The sequence below is a fragment of the Oncorhynchus tshawytscha genome, linkage group LG26 (assembly GCF_018296145.1).
Source record: "Oncorhynchus tshawytscha isolate Ot180627B linkage group LG26, Otsh_v2.0, whole genome shotgun sequence".
Taxonomy (NCBI): Eukaryota; Metazoa; Chordata; class Actinopteri; order Salmoniformes; family Salmonidae; genus Oncorhynchus; species Oncorhynchus tshawytscha.
This window is the reverse complement of record NC_056454.1, coordinates 11,254,579-11,277,684: the sequence shown is the minus strand read 5'-3', so window position 1 is coordinate 11,277,684 and position 23,106 is coordinate 11,254,579. Positions and strand designations below refer to the sequence as shown.

The 23,106-nt window shown below is 40.8% G+C and overlaps 2 protein-coding genes and 1 pseudogene across 2 annotated transcripts; 2 read left to right on the top strand and 1 right to left on the bottom strand.

Annotated features, from left to right (window-relative positions):
- The first annotated feature begins 590 nt into the window (after positions 1–590).
- LOC112225160 (beta-crystallin A2) lies at positions 591–3,272 on the top strand. The gene is made up of 5 exons (XM_024388839.2): positions 591–692; positions 991–1,177; positions 1,959–2,100; positions 2,364–2,506; positions 2,751–3,272. Exons 2-5 carry the CDS (start codon positions 1,020–1,022, stop codon positions 2,896–2,898), a joined length of 591 nt encoding a protein of 196 aa, XP_024244607.1. The 5' UTR covers positions 591–692; positions 991–1,019; the 3' UTR covers positions 2,899–3,272.
- Positions 3,273–5,452: 2,180 nt separating this feature from the next.
- Positions 5,453–10,545, top strand: LOC112225159 (protein FEV). The gene is made up of 3 exons (XM_024388838.2): positions 5,453–7,444; positions 7,885–7,956; positions 8,455–10,545. The coding sequence occupies exons 1-3, from the start codon at positions 7,396–7,398 to the stop codon at positions 8,991–8,993; spliced, it is 660 nt and encodes a 219-aa protein (XP_024244606.1). The 5' UTR covers positions 5,453–7,395; the 3' UTR covers positions 8,994–10,545.
- An 11,107-nt stretch (positions 10,546–21,652) lies between these two features.
- LOC112224991 lies at positions 21,653–22,522 on the bottom strand (annotated as a pseudogene).
- Between the last annotated feature and the right edge of the window lie 584 nt (positions 22,523–23,106).

Below are 23,106 nucleotides of genomic sequence, written 5' to 3'. Positions count from 1 at the left end.
CATTGACAACTCAGCAACTGAAAAACACTGACGTCATAGAACAATCTGCATTGTAAATGGATGAGAACTGAGTGCTACCAGGAACATGTCAGAATCCTTTCTCACGTTCCTTTCAATTAATATGACGAGAATAGATTTAGCGTGAACAACAATAGGTATCAAAAGGGTTATACATTTAAAATGCTCTCTTTCAACCATATGAAGTATAAACATGATCCAACATGAAAGAATATGAATTATTCCTGAAAAGAAAATCTGTCTGTTTCTCATTTTGTTTCCAATGAGAGATGACAGTGGTGCCATGTTGGGTGCTGTGCGGTGGCATGGGTAGAGGCAACCACACATTGGTGCCCTTGTACCCACCTCTGGGGTTAATCTCCAAGAATTCTGCCATTATCCCCAATTTCCAATCAAACTGTCGTGTCAGTGTGTTGCTATTGTGGTCGGGTTCATCAGGCAGGCACAGGCTCTGGGTGCAATTTTGATGAGTCAGTGGATCTAAGCTTCCCACAATAGGCCTCTGGAGCCTCCACAATGGTGTGGACTAATGCACGCTTTCAGCCTGCCGCTGCTGAGTATGCAAGGCTTGTGCGAAAGCGGCAGTAAACGAGGGGCTTGGTAGTATAAAAACAGAAGTGAGGGCCTAGGATTCGACATTGTTACACTGGATCTGTTCCACCTCAGTACTCTCTGTAAGTATTCACACTACCTAGGTAGAATGTGAACATCTGATTCCTGTGCATCGGCCTGCAAACCAGTGGGATTGATTACATCCAGTATGGGAGATATATATTTGATATTTGTATCTGATATTTCCCCAGTGCAAACTGAGAGCTCAACTCATTCAACATGAGTTGTTTGGTGCTTCGCACCTTGCTCAGGAATCAATGTTCACTTTCATGTATAGCTAGCTACCAGAGAACCCAGAGTGAAGCTCTCCATTTTAGCCTAGTTTCCTCATCTCTGGTCTTCCTTGTCCCCCTTTGGTAGAGAGCAACCTCACGGTGGAAGTAGCAGCCATGAACACTCAGCAGATGGAGCAGATGGGCCAGTTCAAGATCACTGTCTGGGAGGAGGAGAACTTCCAGGGAAAGCGTTGTGAGTTCCTGCTGGAGTGTCAGAACATCATGGAGAGGGGATTCCAAAAGATCCGCTCCATCAAGGTCGAGAACGGACCGTAAGTCTCTCTTTGGATGTCTACACCAGCCTAAAACAGAGGAGCTGTACTACATTACTGGTAGAGTAGTAATGTAGTGTTACTATATTAGATCCATGGTTGTTGTTTGGTCAATCAATGGTATTGAGGATTTTTAGCTCATAGGTTGTGTTATGAGTAGAAAGTGAGAAATATGGTCATTGTAACACTCATTTCTAGCCTTAGTTCCTCTCAGAAGCTAATGTATACTTGAATATTATATTCTACAATTGCAGTTGTACTGTACTGTTGTGAACCTGCCCTCAGTTGATAAGCAAAGCTTGGTATGACAATGCTACGTTTTGTTATCATTATCATGTCCACTCAACACTTGATAGCCTGATTTGGGCAATCTGTGTGCAATATAGTTTATGGTATCATTTTCACATGGGTTGGACCAAATGTTATAGCTGAACGCAATACATGAGCTAATCGATTTGTGCGCGTTATTAACCTTAAATGTAGCTCGTTGTTTTGTTTCTGTCAGTCAGTCTAAGTAGACTACTGTTGTAATCTCCATTGAGTCCCAGCTGCCGGCCTTGTGTTCTGTTCAAGCGGCTGACTGGCGATCTGATAATGGTCCAAAGGCGCAGCATGTGGTGTTTGCTTTGGCCCTTTGTCCTGTAATCAACACAGCGCTCTGTGCCATGGGGCGTTGCACTTTTGTGAACTAACCTGGCACTCCATTTTCTCTCTCTCTCTCTTTCTTTCTTTCTTTCTCTCTTTCTTTCTGATTCCCTCTTTCCCCCTGCCTGTCATTTAGCTGGGTGGGTTTTGAGTACCCTGAGTTCCAGGGCCAGCAGTTCATCCTTGAGAAGGGAGACTACCCCCGCTACGAGGCTTGGAGCGGAAACAGCAGTTACAGGACCGAGCACATGCTTTCCTTCAGACCTATTAAGTGTGCTGTAAGTGTGCTCCCACACAAATGTCATTTCAAGGATAAAGAAAATGCCCATCTACAGCATATTTCAGAATGAAGCACAGTAATAGTAATAAATGTTTTAGGTTAAGGTTAATATATTCACAGATGATTCTTGTGTTTATATTTGATCATGGTACAATCATACCACAATTCTCAAATCCATCCATTTTGGATTTTCCCAAAAATCTCTAAAATATGATGAGGCCATATGAAAACGAATCAAGGCTCCTGCACCTCTATCAACAGAACCACAGTGACAGCAAGGTGACTCTGTATGAGTGTGAAGACTTCCAGGGGCGCAAGTTCGAGATGTGCGATGACTACCCCTCTCTACAGGCTATGGGCTGGTGCAGCAAGGAGGTGCCCTCAATTAAAGTCAACTCCGGAGCGTGAGTCTTTTCTTATTCCTGTAACCTATGTATGCTTCCGTTACAAACACTCTAGGCTCTGATACGTAGACTACATTGACAAAGTCATAATCACCTAAGACGATTGGTTTTGTACATTTCATAACAGCTTAGGACGGCTTAGGACGGTCACATGTTACCTACATAGCAGCCTCATATAGTTTGTGTGATAAGAGTCCCATTAGAAAAATGATCAAGTGAAAAACATGTGCCCTTCTCTTCACAGCTGGGTGGCCTATCAGTTCCCCGGTTACCGTGGCTACCAGTACATCCTGGAGAGAGACAGACACCAGGGAGAGTACAGACACTACAATGAGTACAGCACCCAGGCTCACACCAACCAGGTCCAGTCTATCCGCAGAATCCAGCACTAAGTCCACTTGACACTATCCTCCAGCGGCTACCATGTACTGACCATGACATATATTAAAAATAGGCAATAAAGGCTTTATTCAAACTACAGAAACAGAGTGCTTGTGGCAATTCCTTGCTTTAAAAAAAACTGACTCTTGATCAGGACATATTGCTAGCTATCTAGCTGTTTAAAAGCCCGTGGTAGAGTCTTAACAACCCATTGCCACAGCGGCTAGCTGTATACTCCAACACAAGTGAATCACAAAGGCATTTCATGACCTGACAAATACATCAATACATAAACCAGGGTAAATACCACCTTTCTGTTAGGATAGGATGTATATTGTTCTTGTCAGATTGTATCTTATTTCCAATAAACAAAAGCAAGAGATCACTATTGTTTCCACCATTTGTTATTGCAATGTTGTGTTTTGTCGTAGCCTACCATGAAGCCTATACAAAAAAAGAGGGGTTGGGGGCTAAACTGGGGCGTCAAAGGACCACCTTTCTTTTACTGTGACAACAATCAAAAGAGCCATAAAACTTTACCAAACGAAATCGACAATATATGCCACATACATGCCCCTGGAGGCAATGGATCGACCCCCAGTTACGACACTCACTTTCTCTGACATATCCCTCTCTGCCCTAAAGGTAGGCTATCAATAAAACTTGAAAATACCTTTCAAATATGTTTTTTATAAAAGAACAAAGAAATAAACAATATGTTTCTGTGCTTACGCCTTGAAATAACATACACTACATGCCCAAAAGTATATAGACACCCCTTCAAATGAGTGGATTCGGCTATTTCAGCCACACCCATTGCTGACAGGTGTATAAAATCGAGCACACAGCCATACAATCTCCATAGACAAACAGAGGCAGTAGAATGTCCCATACTAAAGCGCTCAGTGACATTCAATGTGGCACATTCATAGGATGCCACCTTTCCAACAAGTCAGTTCATCAAATGTCTGCCCTGCTAGAGCTGCCTCAGTCAACTGTAAAGGCTGTTATTGTGAAGTGGAAACATGTAGGAGCAACAACGGCTTGTGTGGTAGGCCACACAAGCTCACAGAAATGGATCGCCAAGTCCTGAAGTGCAGAGCACATAAAACTAATCTGTCCTTGGTTGCAACACTCACTACTGAGTTCCTAAATGCCTCTGGAATCAACGTCAGTAGAAGACCTGTTCGCCGGGAGCATCATGAAATGGGTTTCCATGGCCAAGCAGCCGCACATAAGCCTAAAATCACCACGAGCAATGCCAAGCGCAGGTTGGAGTGGTGTAAAGCTCTCCACCATTGGACTCTGAAGAAGTGGAAATTCTCTGGAGCGATGAATCACGCTTCACCATCTGGCAGTCCGACAGAAGAATCTGGGCTTGGCAGATGCCAGGAGAACGCTACCTGCCCCAATGCATAGTGCCAACTGTAAAGTTTGGTGAAGGAGGAATAATGGTCTGGGGCTGTTTTTCAGGGTTTGGGCTAAGGCCCCTTTAGTTCCAGTAAAGGGAAACCGTAATGCTACAGCATACAATGACATTCTAAACGATTCTGTGCTTCCAACTTTGTGGCAACAGTTTGGGGAAGGCCCTTTCCTGTTTCAGCATGACAATACCCCTGTGCACACAGCAAGGTCCATACAAAAATGGTTGGTCTAGATCAGTGTGGAAGAACTTGACTGGCCTGCACAGAGTCCTGACCTCAACCCCATCGAACACCTTTGGGATGAATTGGAATGCAGACTGTGAGCCAGGCCTAATTGCCCAACATCAGTGCCCGACCTCACCAATGCTCTTGTGGCTGAATAGAAGCAAGTTCCCGCAGCTATTTTCCAACTTCTAGTGGAAAGACTTCCCAGAAGAGTGGAGGCTTTTATTGCAGCAAAGGGGGGGACCAACTCCATATTAATGCCCATGATTAATGCCCATATGAATGAATGAAGGCAGAAGGCTCTTAATCTGAAATGAAGTAGGCTTCTCTCCAAACCTGGCCCAAGGCGACTAACATGCAGCCAGACAATGTGAGTTGTCCAAGGTGCTGACCACTGCAGCCATGGCAAACTAATTTAAGACCAAATAAATGATTTAAATTGGGGGATAGCCCCGCTATGTTAGGGTCAGGCTATCGTTGAGACTGCCATTGCATGATAAGGCTAACACATTTGCCAAGTTGAGTATAATATATGCATGTTTTCTTGAACCGGATTACGTTTTAAATCACACTTGCTACATCCTTATTGAATGTTTGTTTGCTGTGTCGTCTGACAGTTCAGGTCCAGGACATTCAATTCCGCGTTAGCCTACACACCCAGAGACTTGCTCATGAACCGCAGACCGGTAAAAGACACAGGCCCACACCCAGTCCAGGATCTTTTAATAAATGTTCAACTATACACACCTTTCCCAAATACACATTTCTATCCCGACTGATTAAAACGGCCGCACAGTGCAGAGGAGCTTGGCAGTCGTTTCGGATGGTGGGGGAATAGGTTAGGTCAGTGTTGCTTGTGTTTCAATCCCGAAAAACTGGTAAGTCCAACGATGAGTAAGAGAAGATATAAATAGTTTTTAGGTAGCCTAGCACTCTCTTTGCCTGTGAACGAGTTGGGAATTATTTTAAATGCAGGAGGCACTGCACTTGTCTTGGCTTCTCACCATCGTTTTACTGTGCGCACATAGGAATGGTCTCATTTTGTAATCAGATGTATACAATTATATAGGTATTTCTGTGGGATTGCTTTACAGTCAATAGACTTTATCTAAAGTGTTATTGAAGGGTGGAATCCTAATTTGAGATTCGTGCATAACTACCACCACTGACAATATGATTTATGCGCACATGTGTCAAATTATGATTCGAAGAGTTTTAGAGCCTATCGTTTGTTTGAATTGACAAATATTTATTTGAAACTATAAGGACACTATAAGGACATCAAAACTGGAACTATAACTTGGAACACACCAGAACGGGACAATAATATTTCATTCAAACCTTTCGAAAATGATCTAGCATTCGAGGCTTGTTTTAAGTTGCCTGCGACCTGTTTAAAGACTCAGGCAGCTAAAGCAAGTCTGGGACGCCAGACACAACTCTTCTGAGAGCAGCGGCAGCGGAACGCGTGGAGAGAGAGGCGTGGTGGGGACGTGGAATATTATCGCCTACTCCATGAGTCATATAATAGCCTTGCTTAGCAGTCACATACATACTCTCTGGTCTCATATCGTTTGCTCCTATTATCTTTGCCCTAGACAACTATGACTTGATAACACATTTTCGTGAAAATATTACATTTGCATCAATACATGTTGATTTACAAGAAATGTAATATGTTGTGTTTATTATGTGCATTTAATTATTGTCCGGTGTTGTGATTAGAAATACGTATTATGAAGTTGGTAAAAGTAGCATAAAACGTCTACAAAATCTATAATTTGCTGTACATTTTGCATGTCCATGGCATATGACAGCTAATAAAGTGTTTGCCTTAAATACTGTCATTCCCTTTTTCCACTTACCCACTGCATATTTTCACAGCTGATCTCATTAATGTTATCTGCCCACAGTGTATTTTTCTTCATATTCCTTAGGCTAGGACTAGGCCACGTTTATATGGATACAGTTATTGTATTTCAAGGAAAATCTTAATAAAGAAAATGCATTGTCATTATTCTAAAAATACTTATTATTATTTCTTATTAGTATACCGAGCCTCAGTATTATTAGGCCTATTCATGATAATGGGTATGGCTCTGAGTATGATTAAGATTCCTTATATTATTATTACTAGGCCTATTGTTGTTATTATTATTTGTAGGCCTATTGTTGTTATTGTTATGCTATTATTAGGCTAATGGGCTTTTGTGGATCATGGATGGGGTCTTGGGAGGTAGCTTGGACGCTCGTCCTTGCAGGATTGCTTTTGATTAAAAGAGAATTGTTCTCTCGTGGCTTTACATCGATAAACATAATTTAAGATATTGTTTTAGATTTAGCCTCATTACACTCCGATTGTATATAGCCTTATGCCTATAAACATACGGTCGGTGATACATTTTTCTTGTTTTCCCAGGTGCATTGAGGCGTGTTTTTAAGGTCAATATTATTTTCATACATGAAATAGGCCTCTGTGTTTGCAAAGAGGTAAAGAGGCGGAAAAGAGAGGGGATCTGAACTGGTTTTCCATGTCAAACACTTCAATTCTCCATAGAAACTCTGATCTTAACGCGGAAACTTTATTAAACCCTGATGGTGGATTGATAAGACCGAATTTCTCTCGGATCTTTTTATTGTGGAGACCGGGGAGAGATGACAGAGGCAAATTGCTCTTTTAATTAAAGCAATGCACCAGAGGAAATTGCTGTCTGAATATTGTCTCCGAGATGGGGTTTGTGACAGTTGCCTGGAAACTTCAATCTGTCCCACATTTATTCCAGATCACAGTTATGAGATAAAGTTTAATAAAAATCTTTGCCCGAATGAAATCCAACCCTTTCTTGAACAACAGCTACAATGAGACAGAACTGCGGAGGAAACCTTATGTTTAACATGTATCTCTCAGGTTCGTGCTTTTGTACGTGACATTGAAAATATTATTTATTTATAGGCTATTCAGATGAGGGAAATCGTCTTTATTCCTTCGGTAGTGATTCTGCTTCTAGCTAGCGATTGCTCTGCCTTTTCAATCTGTAACCTGTCTCCTCTTTTGTCGGAAATCGGATATCCTCTTTCCTGAACGCGTTTCCTGGCTTCAGCCGTAAAGCTTGGAGGAAAAAAAATACAAATATTAGAAAACCGAGCATTAGTTAGAGACTAGATTATAAAATGAAACCATAGCTTTTTAAGGCTTTTATAATATTTTCAATCTGAAGATAGATATTTCAACGTGGAATAAGGATATATTTTGCAATGAAAACTTATTTTACATTAATATATGCTATATTTTCAAATAATATTGGTTTAATAACATATTTATTTGTGTTAATGACCGGTCTATTGCAGATCCAACAGAAAATCTGTTGAAAGAAAGCAAAGGTGCATCCTGGAGTCCCATAAACACAGGAGTGCAAAAAGGTAAGAAATTGTTTAAATTTTGTATTTATTATATGCATCCCAACCCAACATTGTAGTTATTCAGAGCATTTTTAAGAATTAATATAAGCGTTTACCTTTTAATAATTGTAATAATCTACCGTCCATAGAAACACTGCCATTGATTTGATTAGAGATAATTAATCACATGAAAGAAAATGATAACACGCTTGAAAAAGGGTTCTACAAGAGTGGACAATAAATACGTAATTGGGTTGTTTGTGAACTAGGCACATTTTTTTTGACAAATCATTTTCTTTCTTGCTTTTGTAATTGTAAGACATAGACATCGAGGAAATTGAACCAAATTATTGTCCAACTACTGCTAGGTTATCGACATGTTAATTTTATGCGTAATTGTACACTTATTTTGGAAATAAAGTTAAATACATTTTTCAAATAGCCTATCAAAGGATGAAAGCTTATTTTCCTGTATTGTCACCGTCACACATGTGTACTATTATGTGTTATTTTGATTAGGCAGTGGACAGATTCAGCTATGGCAGTTTCTCCTCGAACTCCTGTCAGACAGCGCCAACATGTCCTGCATCGCCTGGGAAGGGACGAATGGAGAATTCAAGCTAATTGAACCAGATGAGGTGGCCCGGCGATGGGGCGAGCGCAAAAGCAAGCCCAACATGAACTACGACAAACTCAGCCGCGCATTGCGGTACTACTATGACAAAAACATCATGACAAAGGTCCATGGGAAGCGATATGCTTACAAATTCGACTTTCACGGGTTGGCTCAGGTTTGTCAACCCTCATCAACAGAGCAAGCTCTTTATAAATTCCAGAGTAATTTTGCCCCCATTCCCTTTTCGGGGATTTCAAAGCTAAACCTGGTTGGTCCAGGCGTCGGTTCGTCTGGATTCTCTTATTGGCCGGGGTCGCCACCGACTCTCTACCACAGTCACAACCTCCAACCCCCGGGACCGTTTGGTTCTGTGTCTGCCTCGCACATCAGCTGCGTCAACAACATCAACAACCTGAATAATATCAATAACCACTACAATTGACTCCTATTAACTCTACCAATAACGTTGTTAAAAAAGGCCTAATCATAATTCACAATGGTAGCTGAAGGCGCGCGCCTTTTTAAATTAGGTCTCTGAATTATGATTTTTCCTCTTGTGGACCAACATTTTTTTTAAATCCTCAATAAATGGGTCTATGGGAAAATCATGAATCATTTATGGAAAGTTTAAAATTTAAACACATGCTTTTTTTTTAAAGATATGAAGCCTATATCAAACAAAATCTAGATTAAGAACCATTGTCTTGTCTATGTTTCTCTCGTTGATAAGACATTACGAAAACGATCTCGAACGTTGCAGATATAAATACTACAAATAGACCAGACGTAATTTCCTTATTCTACATGTCAGAGATGCATGTTTTCGCTACCCGGACGTTGCAAAACGATGCGTCCTGCTGAACGCATTCCTGGTGTCTGCAAGAGATTGTCTGGCTTCTAGCGCCTCCAGGTGGCTATTAATTCGGCATATAAATACTGATTTGATCTCAAATAAACTTGCAGTGTACTTTTCAATGTAGAGATATTACTGCGACTCTAAAAACATTATGGAGATACAGATATATCGTCACTTTAAATAGCCTTCGTTATGTAGATGTAGCCTACACAGGCAGTTTACAATGCAATGTAGTGCGTAATCTAGTGTCTACTAGATTACGACAACAAACGGGGTTGCCTTTTCGTTTTCATACGTTTTCTTTATAGACTATTTTTACATTTGACACACAGATTCGACATTTTTATGCACGGAAAAAAATACATAGATTGTTCGATTAACACTTAAAACCTCTTAGAAATGATCTTTGAAATTGTAGGCTAATTTTTCCGAAAAGCTATATCCACCAATTTTTTCACATTTGTGTTTTTCATCGGAAATGATTGCTTATGGGTACCTTAATTGATGTGTAAAATAGTACTGTTCACAGATTTTCTTGTGTATGATTATTATACTTTTTTTGCAAAATGTTATACATCCATTGTTTAGCTGGAATGGAATGTTCATATCCTGTCAAATGGAAAATGTAGGCCAGTTGTTTTAGATACAGATCTCATATTACTGTATGAAAAAAAAAAGTTGATTTAAAAAATATGTATGTTGTGCCCTAAATGTATAATTTGTACATTTATTTATACACATTTTTGTTACTTGTTACTATTGACTCTGTAAAACCTAGCAGTACTACCTATTTCCCTGAGAGTGAGGCGCATATGTAGCATTTTGAAAAACACGTAATTATTTGTCTCTGAAATGAAACCATCAAGTGATAGATTTTAAACAAATACATATCTGTCATTGAACAACCCCATGCCATGATTAGATATAGTGGAGAAAAAACCCACTAACCTCTTTCATAATTTGTTTAAACAATAAAAGCTAATTTACCAACATTTCTGAAAATGGGTAGGTCTATATAACGTTTTGGAATTAAACTCTTCAAGTGTACCTATTCCATTACATCTTATTCGTTCTCTTGTTGTTAGCCTACTGTAGCCTATAAAATGAACATGTTATTGAATAAATCGAGTGTAATTTGTACAGTGGTTGATTGTCATTTGTTAAGGTTTAGGCATGCATGCTATTAGGCCTATTGTAGCTTAGATTTGTGACATTTTGTGAACTTAGCATGTTATTTTACATGCATTTTATTTTTGCAGAATTATCACAGAATGTATGGAAATGTGCACAAGACCATCATTATCCTCATTAGAATTTGCAGATGATTTTTCCAAGTGCGCAACACATCTTTCGCTCTCAGCTTGGTTGAGGATCTTATGTTGACGTATAATTAAGCCTACATTATTTTAAGCCACACAGGGGCGCGGCGTCATACTGTTTCCATATCATTTATATAACATTTAAATGATCTACATTTAAAAACATGACCCACTGTTCCATGTGCTATTCTGGTTTGAGGGAGAAACGTTTTGTGTTACTTTAAATCTAGACAAAAATGAAGTTGTGCTATTTCAAAATATTTTTTCACCTTCATTGCTGTGGATCAGGTCATTGGACACATTTACAGTGCCTTCAGAAAGCATTCACACCCCTTGACTTTTTCCACATTTTGTTTTGTTACAAAGTAGGATTATGATGGATTCAATTGTCATTTTTTCATTGTCAAAAAACAACCCAAAATACTCTGTAACATAAAAAATAAAAAAATAAAATGAAAACACTACTGTATGTCTTGATTAGATAAGTATTCAACCCCCTGAGTCAATACATTTTAGAATCATATTTGGCAGATGTGAGTCTTTCTGGGCGAGTCTCTAAGAGCTTTCCTCACCTGGATTGCATAACATTTGCCCATTATTCTTTTCAAAATTCTTCAATCTCTGTCAAATTGACCATTGATAGACAACCATTTTCAGGTCTTGCTATTGATTTTTAAGCAGATTTAAGTCAAAACTGTAACTCGGCCAGTAAGGAAAATTCACTGTCTTCGAGGTAATCAACTCCTGTCTAGATTTGGCCTTGTGTTTTAGGTTATTGTCCTGCTGAAAGCTGAATTAATCTCCCAGTGTCTGATAGAAAGCATACTGAATCAGATTTTCCTCTAGGATTTGCTTGTGCTTGTGCTTAGATTCATTCCATTAATTTTTTTATCCAGAAAAACTCCCCAGTCCTTAACGATTACAAGCATACCCATAACACGATACAGCCACTATTATGCTTGAAAATATGGAGTGGTACTCAGTAATGTATTATATTGGATTTGCCCCAAACATATCACTTTGTATTCAGGACAAAAAATGAATTGCTTTGCCACATTATTTTGCATTATTACCTTAGTGTCTTGTTGCAAACAGGATGCCTGTTTTGGAAGATTTTTTTTCTGTACAGGCTCCATTCTTTTCACTCTGTCATTTAGGTGGATTAACTACAGTATATTGATGGTATGGGTCAACATGCCTTCCATGTCAGATTGCCTGTATCTGGTAAAGAATTACTTCACATAAGCTTGTATGTAACCTAAACCTACATCTAGACATGCAGTGCTGTCAGTGGTTTGAGATCCAAAGAAACAACTATTCACTCGTTGTCTGTGGAGCCCATTTGAAGTCATAGATGGAGAATGCCTCCCGCATGGTTGCATATTGTGAGGCGGCTGATAAGAACATGGCAGTGTATGTGTGTGTGACCTGCATATCAATAGAGCCATCTATTGATGTCAGGCAGGCAGCGCTTGAAACACCAGACCCATTTCAAATACCCGGTCTCCTCTCCCTCTGTCTGCACATTGACAGACCAACAGAGGCCAAGGCATGATCTCAGTTTCTCTCTATTCTTGTTCTCACACTATAGAACACTTAAAGGAAATGTCCCTATAACAATGACATTCACTTTCAAAAGATTAAAAAAGGAGCACAAGCAAGATATGTATACCGATCTAAACTGTTTAAAGCTATGCTAAAACCTGCAAAAAAAATTAATAGACAGTACCAGTCAAAAGTTTGGATACACCAACTCATTCCAGGGGTTTTCTTTATTTAGATTCTTCAAAGCCACTATTTTTGTTGAGGACATCTTTGCACACTCTTGGCATTCTCTCAACCAGCTTCAAGAGGTAGTCACCTGGAAAGAAAATCAGTTGTGTTGTGACACGGTAGGGGTTGTATACAGAAGACGTTTTTTAATAAGGCTAAGTCCATATTATGGCAATAACAGCTCAAATAAGTAAAGATAAATTACAGTCTACCATTACTTTTAGACAGGTCAGTCAACCCGGATAATTTCTATAACTTTGAAAGTGTCTTCAAGTGCAGTCGCAAAAACCATCAAGCGCTATGATGAAACTGTCTCTCATGAGGACCGCCACAGGAAGGGAAGACGCAGAGTTACCTCTGCTGCAGAGGATAAGTTCATTAGAGTTACCAGCCTCCAAAATGGCAGCCCAAATAAATGAGTTACAGAGTTCAAGTAACAGACACATGTCAAAATCAACTGTTCAGAGGAGACTATGTGAATCAGGCCTTCATGGTCATATTGCTGCAAAGAAACCACTACTAAAGGACAACAATAATAAGAAGAGACTTGATTGAGCCAAGAAACACAAGCAATGGAATTTAGACCTGTGGTAAATCTGTCATTTGGACTGATGAATCCAAATTTGAGATTTTTTGGTTCTAACCGCTGTGTCTTTGTGTGGTTCCCACCGTGAAGCATGGAGGTGTGATGGTGTGGGGGTACTTTGCTGGTGACACTGTCAGTTATTTCTTTAGAATTCAAGGCACACTTAATCAGCATGGCTACCACAGTATTCTGCAGTGATATGCCATCCTACGAAGCAGCCACCTGGCCAGGCTCCTTAGACGTGCACATCACACACCACTCCCGAGTATATTACTAGCCAATGTCCTGTCTCTTGACAACAAGGTAGACAAAATTTGAGCCAGGGTTGCCTTCCAGAGAGACATCAGAGATTGTAACATCCTATGTTTCACGGAAACATGGCTCTTTTGGGATATGCTGTCGGAATTGTTCAGCCACCGGGCTTCTCCATGCATCGCGCCGACAGAGCTAAACACCTCTCTGGGAAAAGGAAGGGTGGGGGTGTATGCTTTATGATTAACGACTCATGGTGTAATCATAACAACATACAGGAACCCAAGTCCTTCTGCTCACCCGATCTAGAATTCCTTACAATCAAGAGCCGGCCATTTTACATACCAAGAGAATTCTCGTTATTTCAAATCAAAGTTTATTTGTCACGTGCGCCGAATACAACAGGTGTAGACCTTACTTATAGGCTCTAACCAATAGTGCAAAAACGGTGTTAGGTGAACAATAGGTAAGTAAAGAAATAAAACAACAGTAAAAAGACAGGCTATATACAGTAGCATGGCTATAAAAGTAGCAAGGCTACATACAGACACCGGTTAGTCAGGCTGATTGAGGTAGTATGTCCATGTAGGTATGGTTAAAGTGACTATGCATATATGATGAACAGAGAGTAGCAGTAGCGTAAAAGAGGGGTTGGCGGGTGGTGGGTGGCGGGTGGCGGGACACAATGCAGATAGTACAGTTAGCAAATGTGCGGGAGCACTGGTTGGTCGGCCCAATTGAGGAAGTATGTACATGAATGTATAGTTAAAGTGACTATGCATATATGATAAACAGAGAGTAGCAGCAGCGTAAAAAGAGGGGTGGGGGGGGCACACAATGCAAATAGTCCGGGTAGCCATTTTATTACCTGTTCTGGAGTCTTATGGCTTGGGGGTAAAAACTTTTGAGAGGCCTTTTTGTCCTAGACTTGGCACTCAGGTACCGCTTGCCATGCGGTAGTAGAGAGAACAGTCTATGACTGGGGTGGCTGGGGTCTTTGACAATTTTTAGGGCCTTCCTCTGACACCGCCTGGTGTAGAGGTCCTGGATGGCAGGCAGCTTAGCCCCAGTGATGTACTGGGCCGTACGCACTACCCTCTGTAGTGGCTTGCAGTCAGAGGCCGAGCAATTGCCATACCAGGCGGTGATGCAACCAGTTAGGCAGGATGCTCTCGATGTTGCAGCTGTAGAACCTTTTGAGGATCTCAGGACTCATGCCAAATCTTTTTAGTTCCCTGAGGGGGAATAGGCTTTGTCGTGCCCTCTTCATGACTGTCTTGGTGTGTTTGGACTCTAGTTTGTTGTTGATGTGGACACCAAGGAACTTGAAGCTCTCAACCTGCTCCACTACAGCCCCATCGATGAGAATGGGGGTGTGCTCGGTCCTCCTTTTCCTGTAGTCCACAATAATCTCCTTAGTTTTAGTTATGTTGAGGGATAGGTTGTTATTCTGGCATCACCTGGCCAGGTCTCTGACTTTCTCCCTATAGGCTGTCTCGTTGTTGTTGGTGGTCAGGCCTACCACTGCTGTGTCGTCTGCAAAATTAATGATGGTGTTGGAGTCATGCCTGGCCATGCAGTTGTGGGTGAACAGGGAGTACAGGAGGGGACTGAGCACGCACCCCTGGGGAGCTCCAGTGTTGAGGATCAGCGTGGCAGATGTGTTGCTACCTACCCTCACCACCTGGGGGCGGCCCTTCAGGAAGTCCAGGATCCAGTTGCAGAGGGAGGTGTTTAGTCCCAGGATCCTTAGCTTAGAGATGAGCTTTGAGGGTACTATGGTGTTGAACGCTGAGCTGTAGTCAATGAATAGCATTCTCACATAAGTGTTCCTTTTGTCCAGGTGGGAAAGGGCAGTGTGGAGTGCAATAGGGATTGCATCATCTGTGGATCTGTTTGGGCTGTGATTGGTTGGGCGCCCGTAATTGAGTTTTGATCATCCATAAGGTGCAGTACAAGAACAGGGACACAGATAAATGTGTAGGTTGTTGAAATTCAGGGATCACTATTCTTAGTCAGTTGGTCATTCACTGTTTTATTTCTAGAAGTGTTAGTCGTCGTACATATTCAGCAGAGGGAGTCACCTTTCTCTCTCAATGGTAAACTTGACTCTGTGTCCTCAGCTACCATTCACAACTACGCGTTCTACCACCCACAGCGTGATATTTTACCTGAACCCATTCACTGTTAACTGGGCTAAAGTGGATTAAGCTTAGTCAATATAGCTGCAGTTGAGTGGTGTCCTATACTGTAGCTAGTCGAGTTGACTGCAAGTACATGCAGGATCAGGTATAATCTTGTTGAACAGATTAGGAGTGGCAGTTATAGTAAGTGAAAATAATAGGCCATAATCCCTCATGTTCCTTGTTCCACTTTAGTTTCCATTTAGTTTAACTTTGCTTTTAAGTCATACCTCTACCATAGTGGCACAAAGACCAAAAGATGGGCTTTCACGACAGTCAATACAACATTTAAGATAAATATAAACCTAATAGATATAAATCAACATTAATACATCCATCTAAACATGACATGAATGATTTTACTATTCATAGACATGATGCTCATGCACAGATTCTTTGACCTTGTATTACATCATCGGAGTGAAAATGTTGCATTCTAGCATTTTCCATCATTAATCTGGAGGCAGCTCTGCAGAGTGGTCACTATCTGGCACAGCAACAATGTCATAAAATCTGATTTTAAACCTAACCTTAACCTTAACCACACTTCTAACCCTAATGCCTAACACTAATACAGCCATTTTTGACTTTGCAGCTGGCCTATCTAAAGGGAGATTTGCGAAAATGTTACAGTGGTCTTGTCTGAAATAATCCCAGATTAGAAGGGGTGTAGTTGAAGCAATGACTGGTCAGCTTGTCGGATTCTGTCTCAGTGTAAAGATGTATGATCTTAATTTCGATCACTCTTTTGCTGCTGAGAATTGCAAACTTGTAGTGTTTTTGAGTTTTAAAAAGGCTTCTAAAGTTTGTAAATTCCACTTTGAAAATTCAGACTTAATTTGCCCTAATGAAAATTGTACCAACCCCTACAAAAAATGTCAGTTAATTATAATTATATTATTTTCCTGCTGAATCAAACTGGCTCAAATTAAGATCCTACATCTCTATGTAATAGAGATCTAAAGAGTAGCTAACTTTGTCCAACAACAGTGTTATAGAGAACAACAGTGTTGTAGAGAACAACAGTGTTGTAGAGAATGGCGGGTCAGTGCTATCAATGGTGCAGCTGTAGAACTTTTTGAGGATCTGAGGGCCCATGACAAATTTGTTCAGCCTCCTCCTGAGGGGTAAGAGGCATTGTCGTGCCCTCTTCATGACTGTGTTGGTGTGTGTCTACCAGGCCTACCACCGTCGTGTTGTTGGCAAACTTAATGATGGTGTTGGAGTCGTGTGCGGCCACTCAGGCATGGGTGAAAAAGGGAGTACAGGAGGGGACTAAGCACGCACCCCTGCGGGGCCCTTGTGTTGAGGGTCAGTGTGGATGATGTGTTGTGGCCTACCCTCACCACACGGGGAAGAACAAGATCCAGTTGCAGAGGGAGGTGTTCAGTCACAGGGTCCTTAGCTGAGTGATGAGCTTGGCGGTTACTATGGAGTTGAACGCTGAACTGTATTCAATGAATTTGTCAGGTCAAAGGGAATTTATGGAAGTGTTGACTAATGTTGCATTTCTCTCAGAAATCCATTTTGTTATGAGGATGGGAATGAAAACAGAAAAGAGCTGGTTAATACCAAAAACAGACTGAACCTCCAAGCTATTCCTCAGCACCACTACAATGACATTCTGCATAATTGGTTTTCTAATCCATTAGACATTACCTAGCTCAATATGATAGATAAAGAAGCTTTGAAAAACTTAATGTGGCCTATATCCTCCCACGGTACCAGGCCTATATCCGCCCACAGTACATGGGTCATCTCACACTCAGACATTGTGGATGAGTGTTCCTATTGATTCCACAGTGGGCTCTGTCTGCAGTGTTGCTCTTCGGCCAATGCTTGATGTGACAATGTGGCCAATAGTCATTCAGTAATCCACTGGTTACTATAGAGACGAAGAAGAGGAGAGGAATGCGCCAGCCGTCCATCAGACCCGGGCTGCATCTCAAATGGCACCCTATTCGATTATACATTCCTAGGACCCGACAAAGCTCTGACTGCAGCCTACCCCGTCGTCACACAGACACTTCTATCAGACTGCAGCAAATTCCAACCAATCAACTGGAGGAGCCTTTGGCCCACGTGTTCTAGTTCTGGGGAATTCCTCTTGTATCAATGTTAACCACATTGTCTCATGAAGATACAATCCGACCTTTCAGAGTAAAGTTGGTCATTGTCATACTGATCACATAAGTTATTGTCATGACCAAAATGTATTTCCAAAATGAAATGTGTATCTTTATAGACCAAATATGTTAACAGGGTTTCTAGTAGCCGCAAATATCCATAACGCATCAGTGTTTCACTCTCTTGAAATGCGTAAAGTCCTTTGATTATTTAAAGACTATCCAACCACCCCCTAATGTTATGATACTGTTAACTGTATGGCCTGCATATTTATTCTAATATATATTGCATAAAAAGGATGCAAATAGCCAACAGATGAAGGCGAAAGGCTTAGGAAGTGAAAGTGGATGAGAGGCCCTTCACGTCATCACTGCCTCAGCAACAGCTTTACTTCCAGAACACACACACACACACTCTCTCTCTCTCTCTCTCTCTCTCTCTCTCTCTCTCTCATTTCACTCATACAACAATATAGCCTATTATTAAAATACAGTATGTTTACAATATCAACAATATTATTTTACACGTTCCAAATTACACTTGATATATTCACACAGTTTAAGGGGGCACGTTTGTCATGATGACAAGGTGAATGTGCTCTCTACTGAAATGGCTCAACAGAATCATTCAGATTGTCCAAAGCACAGCATATGACAATCTCGTATAACTGACGAATGTGTCCTTTCATATTTGGAAAAGGACAAAGTAGAAGTAGAAACTGATGCTGTTGCGGCATTGCTCATCTCCACAGTGGGAATCCCGTTGACATGGGTGTCTTGATTAGAGGTCAGCTGGTGAACCCACAGTTCATAAACAAATGAGAAGCACATGGCTAGAAGATATCCAGCTTTTGTCAAATTAATCTAATATTTGACATTTCATAGCAGATTAGGAGAATTTATGCAGCAGGTTAGGAGAATTAGGTTAAGTTTAGGAAAAAAGTAAGGGTTAGCTCAAATGCAAAACTATAAATGTTTACGTTAATTTGACAAAAGCTGAATCCCTTTTATCCAGGACCACTTTTCATTCTAGATTACATGGTTTCTTTGAAGACGAGATCGTTTTTATTAATTTGTTGTCAGTGTTAGTAGAGTAGGCCTAGACTACCATCGTATTAAAAAATATTATCCTCTCCAGTCATATAAAGTGTAGTAGAATTGCATTAAATGTTTATCAAAGGCTACATTTCCCCCCTGCAAAGGAAAGAAATGTCTCTGGTATAGCCTATAAACCTATGCCACTACGTGCTTATTATTAGCCTAAATTACCACTATCCAATCTACTCCTCAGGCTTACATTAATCTGCCAATGCGATGCTAGACGCATGCATGCAATCCTTTGATATAATGGGTGAAAAAATTGCTTCCCCAAAACATGAAACTCAAGCGACACATGCTAATAACTAGACTACAAGCTAGCTAATTTTGGCTAACTTAGTGTTGTTGTAACCTTGTATTGACTGCTGTCTGTGTTGAGGTCTTGACGGGCCAAAAAGGTTCATTCTCTTTTCTGACAGTTCTTGAGTCTTATCTCGTTGATGTCACCAATGTGGTTTCATGATTGGGGGAATCTGCCAGAGCAGCCAAGTACTCCACAGAAAATAACAGAGGTGATGAATCAACTAGTTTTAGGCACTGTTATCATGCAGTTTGGGGTAGCCACTCAGCTGTTGTTGTCAGAAGAATGAATGTGGTGGTCTTCCAACATGGCCACCAGGAGGCGTTCTACATCAACCGCAAGCCTACTATATCTTCTGGTGGAAGAACGAAATTGTATGAATTTAAATGAAAATATGTAAGGAAAGATTCAAATGTATTGTTTACATTGTTTATAAGCTTGTTTGGCTGGTAGCTTATTCTTAAGATGTTTGTGGCTGATGGTGAACCATGATGTGCAGTCTTTAGGGTGTCTAAATAATGTGGAAATTGAGAAAGTTGAGGTGACTAAACTGCTTGGAGTAAAGCTGGATTGTACTGTCATGGTCAAAACATATTGATACAACAGCAGGTACGATGGGGAGAAGTCTGTTCATAATAAAGCGTTACATTCTTAACAGCATTATCAACAAGGCAGGTCCTATAGGCCCTAGCTTTGTCGCACCTGGACTACTGTTCAGTTATGTGGTCAGGTGCCACAAAGAGGGACTTAGGAAAATTGCAATTGGCTCAGAACAGGGCAGCACGGCTGGACCTTGGATGTACACAGAGAGCTAAAATTCTGAATATGCATGTCAATCTCTCCTGGCTGAAAGTGGAGGAGAGATTGACTTCATCACTACTTGTATTTGTGAGAGGTATTGACATGTTGAATGCATCGAGCTGTCTATTTCAACTACTGGTACACAGCTCGGACACCCATGCATACCCCACAAGACATGCCACCAGAGGTCTCTTCACAGTCCCCAAGTCCAGAACAGACTTTTTATATGTTGGTAACCATTTTATAAAATAAATAAGGCACCCGAGGCAGTGCTGTATCATGAAGACAGTCACAGGTAAATGGGTTGCCCCGCGTGCCTTGTTGCTTAAATACATTATATTGGCTTGGCCTTCTTTCAGACTGTGCAAATAGCTGCAAATCTTCTCCAATGTTTCAATGCAGAGCAACCTGATCTCAGAGCATTTCGTATTTCTTAAATCTGAGACCCTCCATTTAGTATGATATGTTACATTTCGTTTGGTATGTATTAATTTGTGGATGTCCATCACCCATTGCGTATGCTATATTATGAATACAATTTGTATTATATGTTACAAATTTGCTGAATGTACAATATGTAATGAATTTGAAAAACGTATGATATGTTACGAAGTCTAGCTAGGTGGCTAATGTTAGCGAGCTTGCTAAGATTAGCTAGACTAGGGGTTAGCGGTTAGGAGTTATGGTTAAATTTAGGAGTTTAGGTTAAAGGGTTAAGGTTAGGGGAAGGGATAGCTAAAAGGGTTAAGGTTAGGGTTAGGTGAAGGGATAGCTAAAAGGGTTAAGGTTAGGGTTAGGTGAAGGGTTAGCTAAAAGGGTTAAGTTTGGGGTTAGGGGAAGGTTTAGCTAACATGCTAAGTAGGTGCAAAGTAGCTAATTAGCTAAAATGCTCAGGTTGCCCATGATGAGATTTAAGCTCGCAACATTTGGGTTTCTAGACGTTTGTGTTATACGTCCACCCATCCACCTCGACCAAACACCCTCCTTTTATTTTTGCCTTAAGTAGCCATCTGTAACCTCACAAAATGCAACATATCCTACTAAATGGAGTGTTCTGATGTACGTACAGAATAATACAAAATGCTCTGAGACCAGGGTGATTGGATAGATGCACCTACAATGCTGAAAAGCAGCTGCCAGCTCGTGCACCATTACAAGTTTACAAATAGGGCACATTACATTCAGAAACCAGTGTAACTGATATGTTTTGCTTCAACAAGTACATCAACAAAATGGCTCAATAAAAAAATAATACAAAAAAACAATATTTTTTGCCAATGAAGGCAATCTGTTATAATTTCATGTAAATCAGTTTTTAATTGGCACAAATGACGATAAATAATCTCTTTAGTTATACATTCCATTCCATCATGTCCAAAGGGCTAGAATAGGCTTCAACGGGAGCGAGTAAAGAAAGGCTATTCAGTACATTGGATTGCTCAGCATCTTGACCTATAACATGCTGCTATTCTTGCCCACATCAGATCTACATAACTGAACACCCAGATAATTATAAAAGTACACTAGATTACCCATATATTGATGTATTTTCAGACATTTCTATTATCCACAGTGTCCCTGTGACAAGCCTACAGTTTTTGCAAAAGTTTACAAAGGAGATATGCCTACTTTTAGAATACTTCAGTTGTTCCGTAGGCTACTACAGTTTTCTTTAACACTGGTACAAGTCAACATGAATAGTTTAGAAACGAATAGACTGGATTCTCCAATCTAGTAGGCCTTGGCCTTGAAAACGGTTAAATATTGTATTCAAACCACGACTCCATTGGTTTTGTGAAACATTCATCAGAGTTCTCCTTTGATTAAATGGTCCAAGTCTTTGTTCCTAGACTTTCCTTCATCTTTTATCTCTTGAAACACCTCTGTGAAAAAGTAATGGTGTGCATTTAACTGCAACATTTTGGCACTCGTGTTATTGATGACGCTCATAGAACTATCCTAGAAATGATCGTCATTGGCCACAATCATGAAGGGTTTCAGAGGGTAAGATATCTCGCAACCCATGTACGAGTAGGATAAATTGAGACCGAGCAGGAAGACACTATGGACTTCGGATGCGCTATCGAGATCATCGGGTATCGATACCTTACAGAGGTCCCTGGTCCTGCCAGCCTTGGAGAAGGGTTTGATCGACATTTCGGAACCATATAATGACCTCACTGTAAGTGAGCTTCACTTTATAGCATCTCAGGCATGTAAATTCTCCCAGACAGCGCAACAGCTCCCCGGTCGATGCCTGGATAATCACACACCTCGGTGAGAGGAGGTCTACTTTGCTAGGTTGCTTTTGGACAGCTAAGCGTTCCACATTCTTAGAGGGGACCTGGGGTTGATTGGGTTGAAGACTTTGGGTAGTAACCATCGGCACTGGTACAGTGAGTGGTCCTTTCTTACCATCCGTACTCGATTGCTGGGATTTCTTGTTATTTTCATTATTAAGCTGATTTACGTGGCTGTTGTTCACCTGTGAGGCGTTTGGGATGACTTTCTTGCGACTCTTTTTCTTGGTCGATTCGAAAACCATTTTCATAAATGTGATAGCTGAGACAAGCATGGACTGCTTTTTTACGCCCCCCGTTTTAATTGCATGGTCCCCCCCTCATCCAGAATAGCCTCATTCTTTGATGTAGGGTATATGGAGAGCACCGTTCCCATCCTATAATCTTCTCTTGACAGCTACGGCCTGGAGAGATGACGTTCCTCCCCTGCAGAGAATTCGCTCCGGGATACGGTGGCGGTTAAGTCAGAGCACAGACTTAAGTCCATTGACTATGCGGATCCATATCGTAGACGGTGGAAATGCTGCTAGGAGTCAAGTGGATATTGATGGGTGAAATTCCAGAAGGTGATGCTCGCCTCTTACATCACCACTCTGTAGAACACACTTCCCCACAAACACTCAACAGTAAACAGACAGAACTTTACACTGAGTGAGGAATTTAGAGACAGTCAAAAGCAGCAGGGATAATTCTGTAAACAAGGACTAGTTGTTCAAATCTGAAGAATTAGCCAACCCCCATACATAGGGTAAAACTGTCAGCTGATTGGACCAATGAGAGAGATAATCAGTGACCACATTACATTTTATTGGATATAATTTTCGAGAACAAGCTTCCATTGATAGATAACCCAATCAGTAGATGACTTAATCCTATCAAACACCTCATTAAGAAGACTTTAAACATCTAGACTTACATGGCGCAAAGCAATAGGAATAATTTGAGCAAATTAAAAGTATT

Excerpts from the sequence above, each read along its gene's own strand:
- LOC112225160 (XM_024388839.2), top strand. The coding sequence starts at position 1,020 with ATGAACACTCAGCAGATGGAGCAGATGGGCCAGTTCAAGATCACTGTC. Across the intron at positions 1,178-1,958 it reads ATCAAGGTCGAGAACGGACC|CTGGGTGGGTTTTGAGTACC; the intron begins GTAAGTCTCTCT and ends CCTGTCATTTAG. Across the intron at positions 2,507-2,750 it reads ATTAAAGTCAACTCCGGAGC|CTGGGTGGCCTATCAGTTCC; the intron begins GTGAGTCTTTTC and ends TTCTCTTCACAG.
- LOC112225159 (XM_024388838.2), top strand. The coding sequence starts at position 7,396 with ATGAGACAGAACTGCGGAGGAAACCTTATGTTTAACATGTATCTCTCA. Across the intron at positions 7,445-7,884 it reads GTTTAACATGTATCTCTCAG|ATCCAACAGAAAATCTGTTG; the intron begins GTTCGTGCTTTT and ends GGTCTATTGCAG. Across the intron at positions 7,957-8,454 it reads AAACACAGGAGTGCAAAAAG|GCAGTGGACAGATTCAGCTA; the intron begins GTAAGAAATTGT and ends TATTTTGATTAG.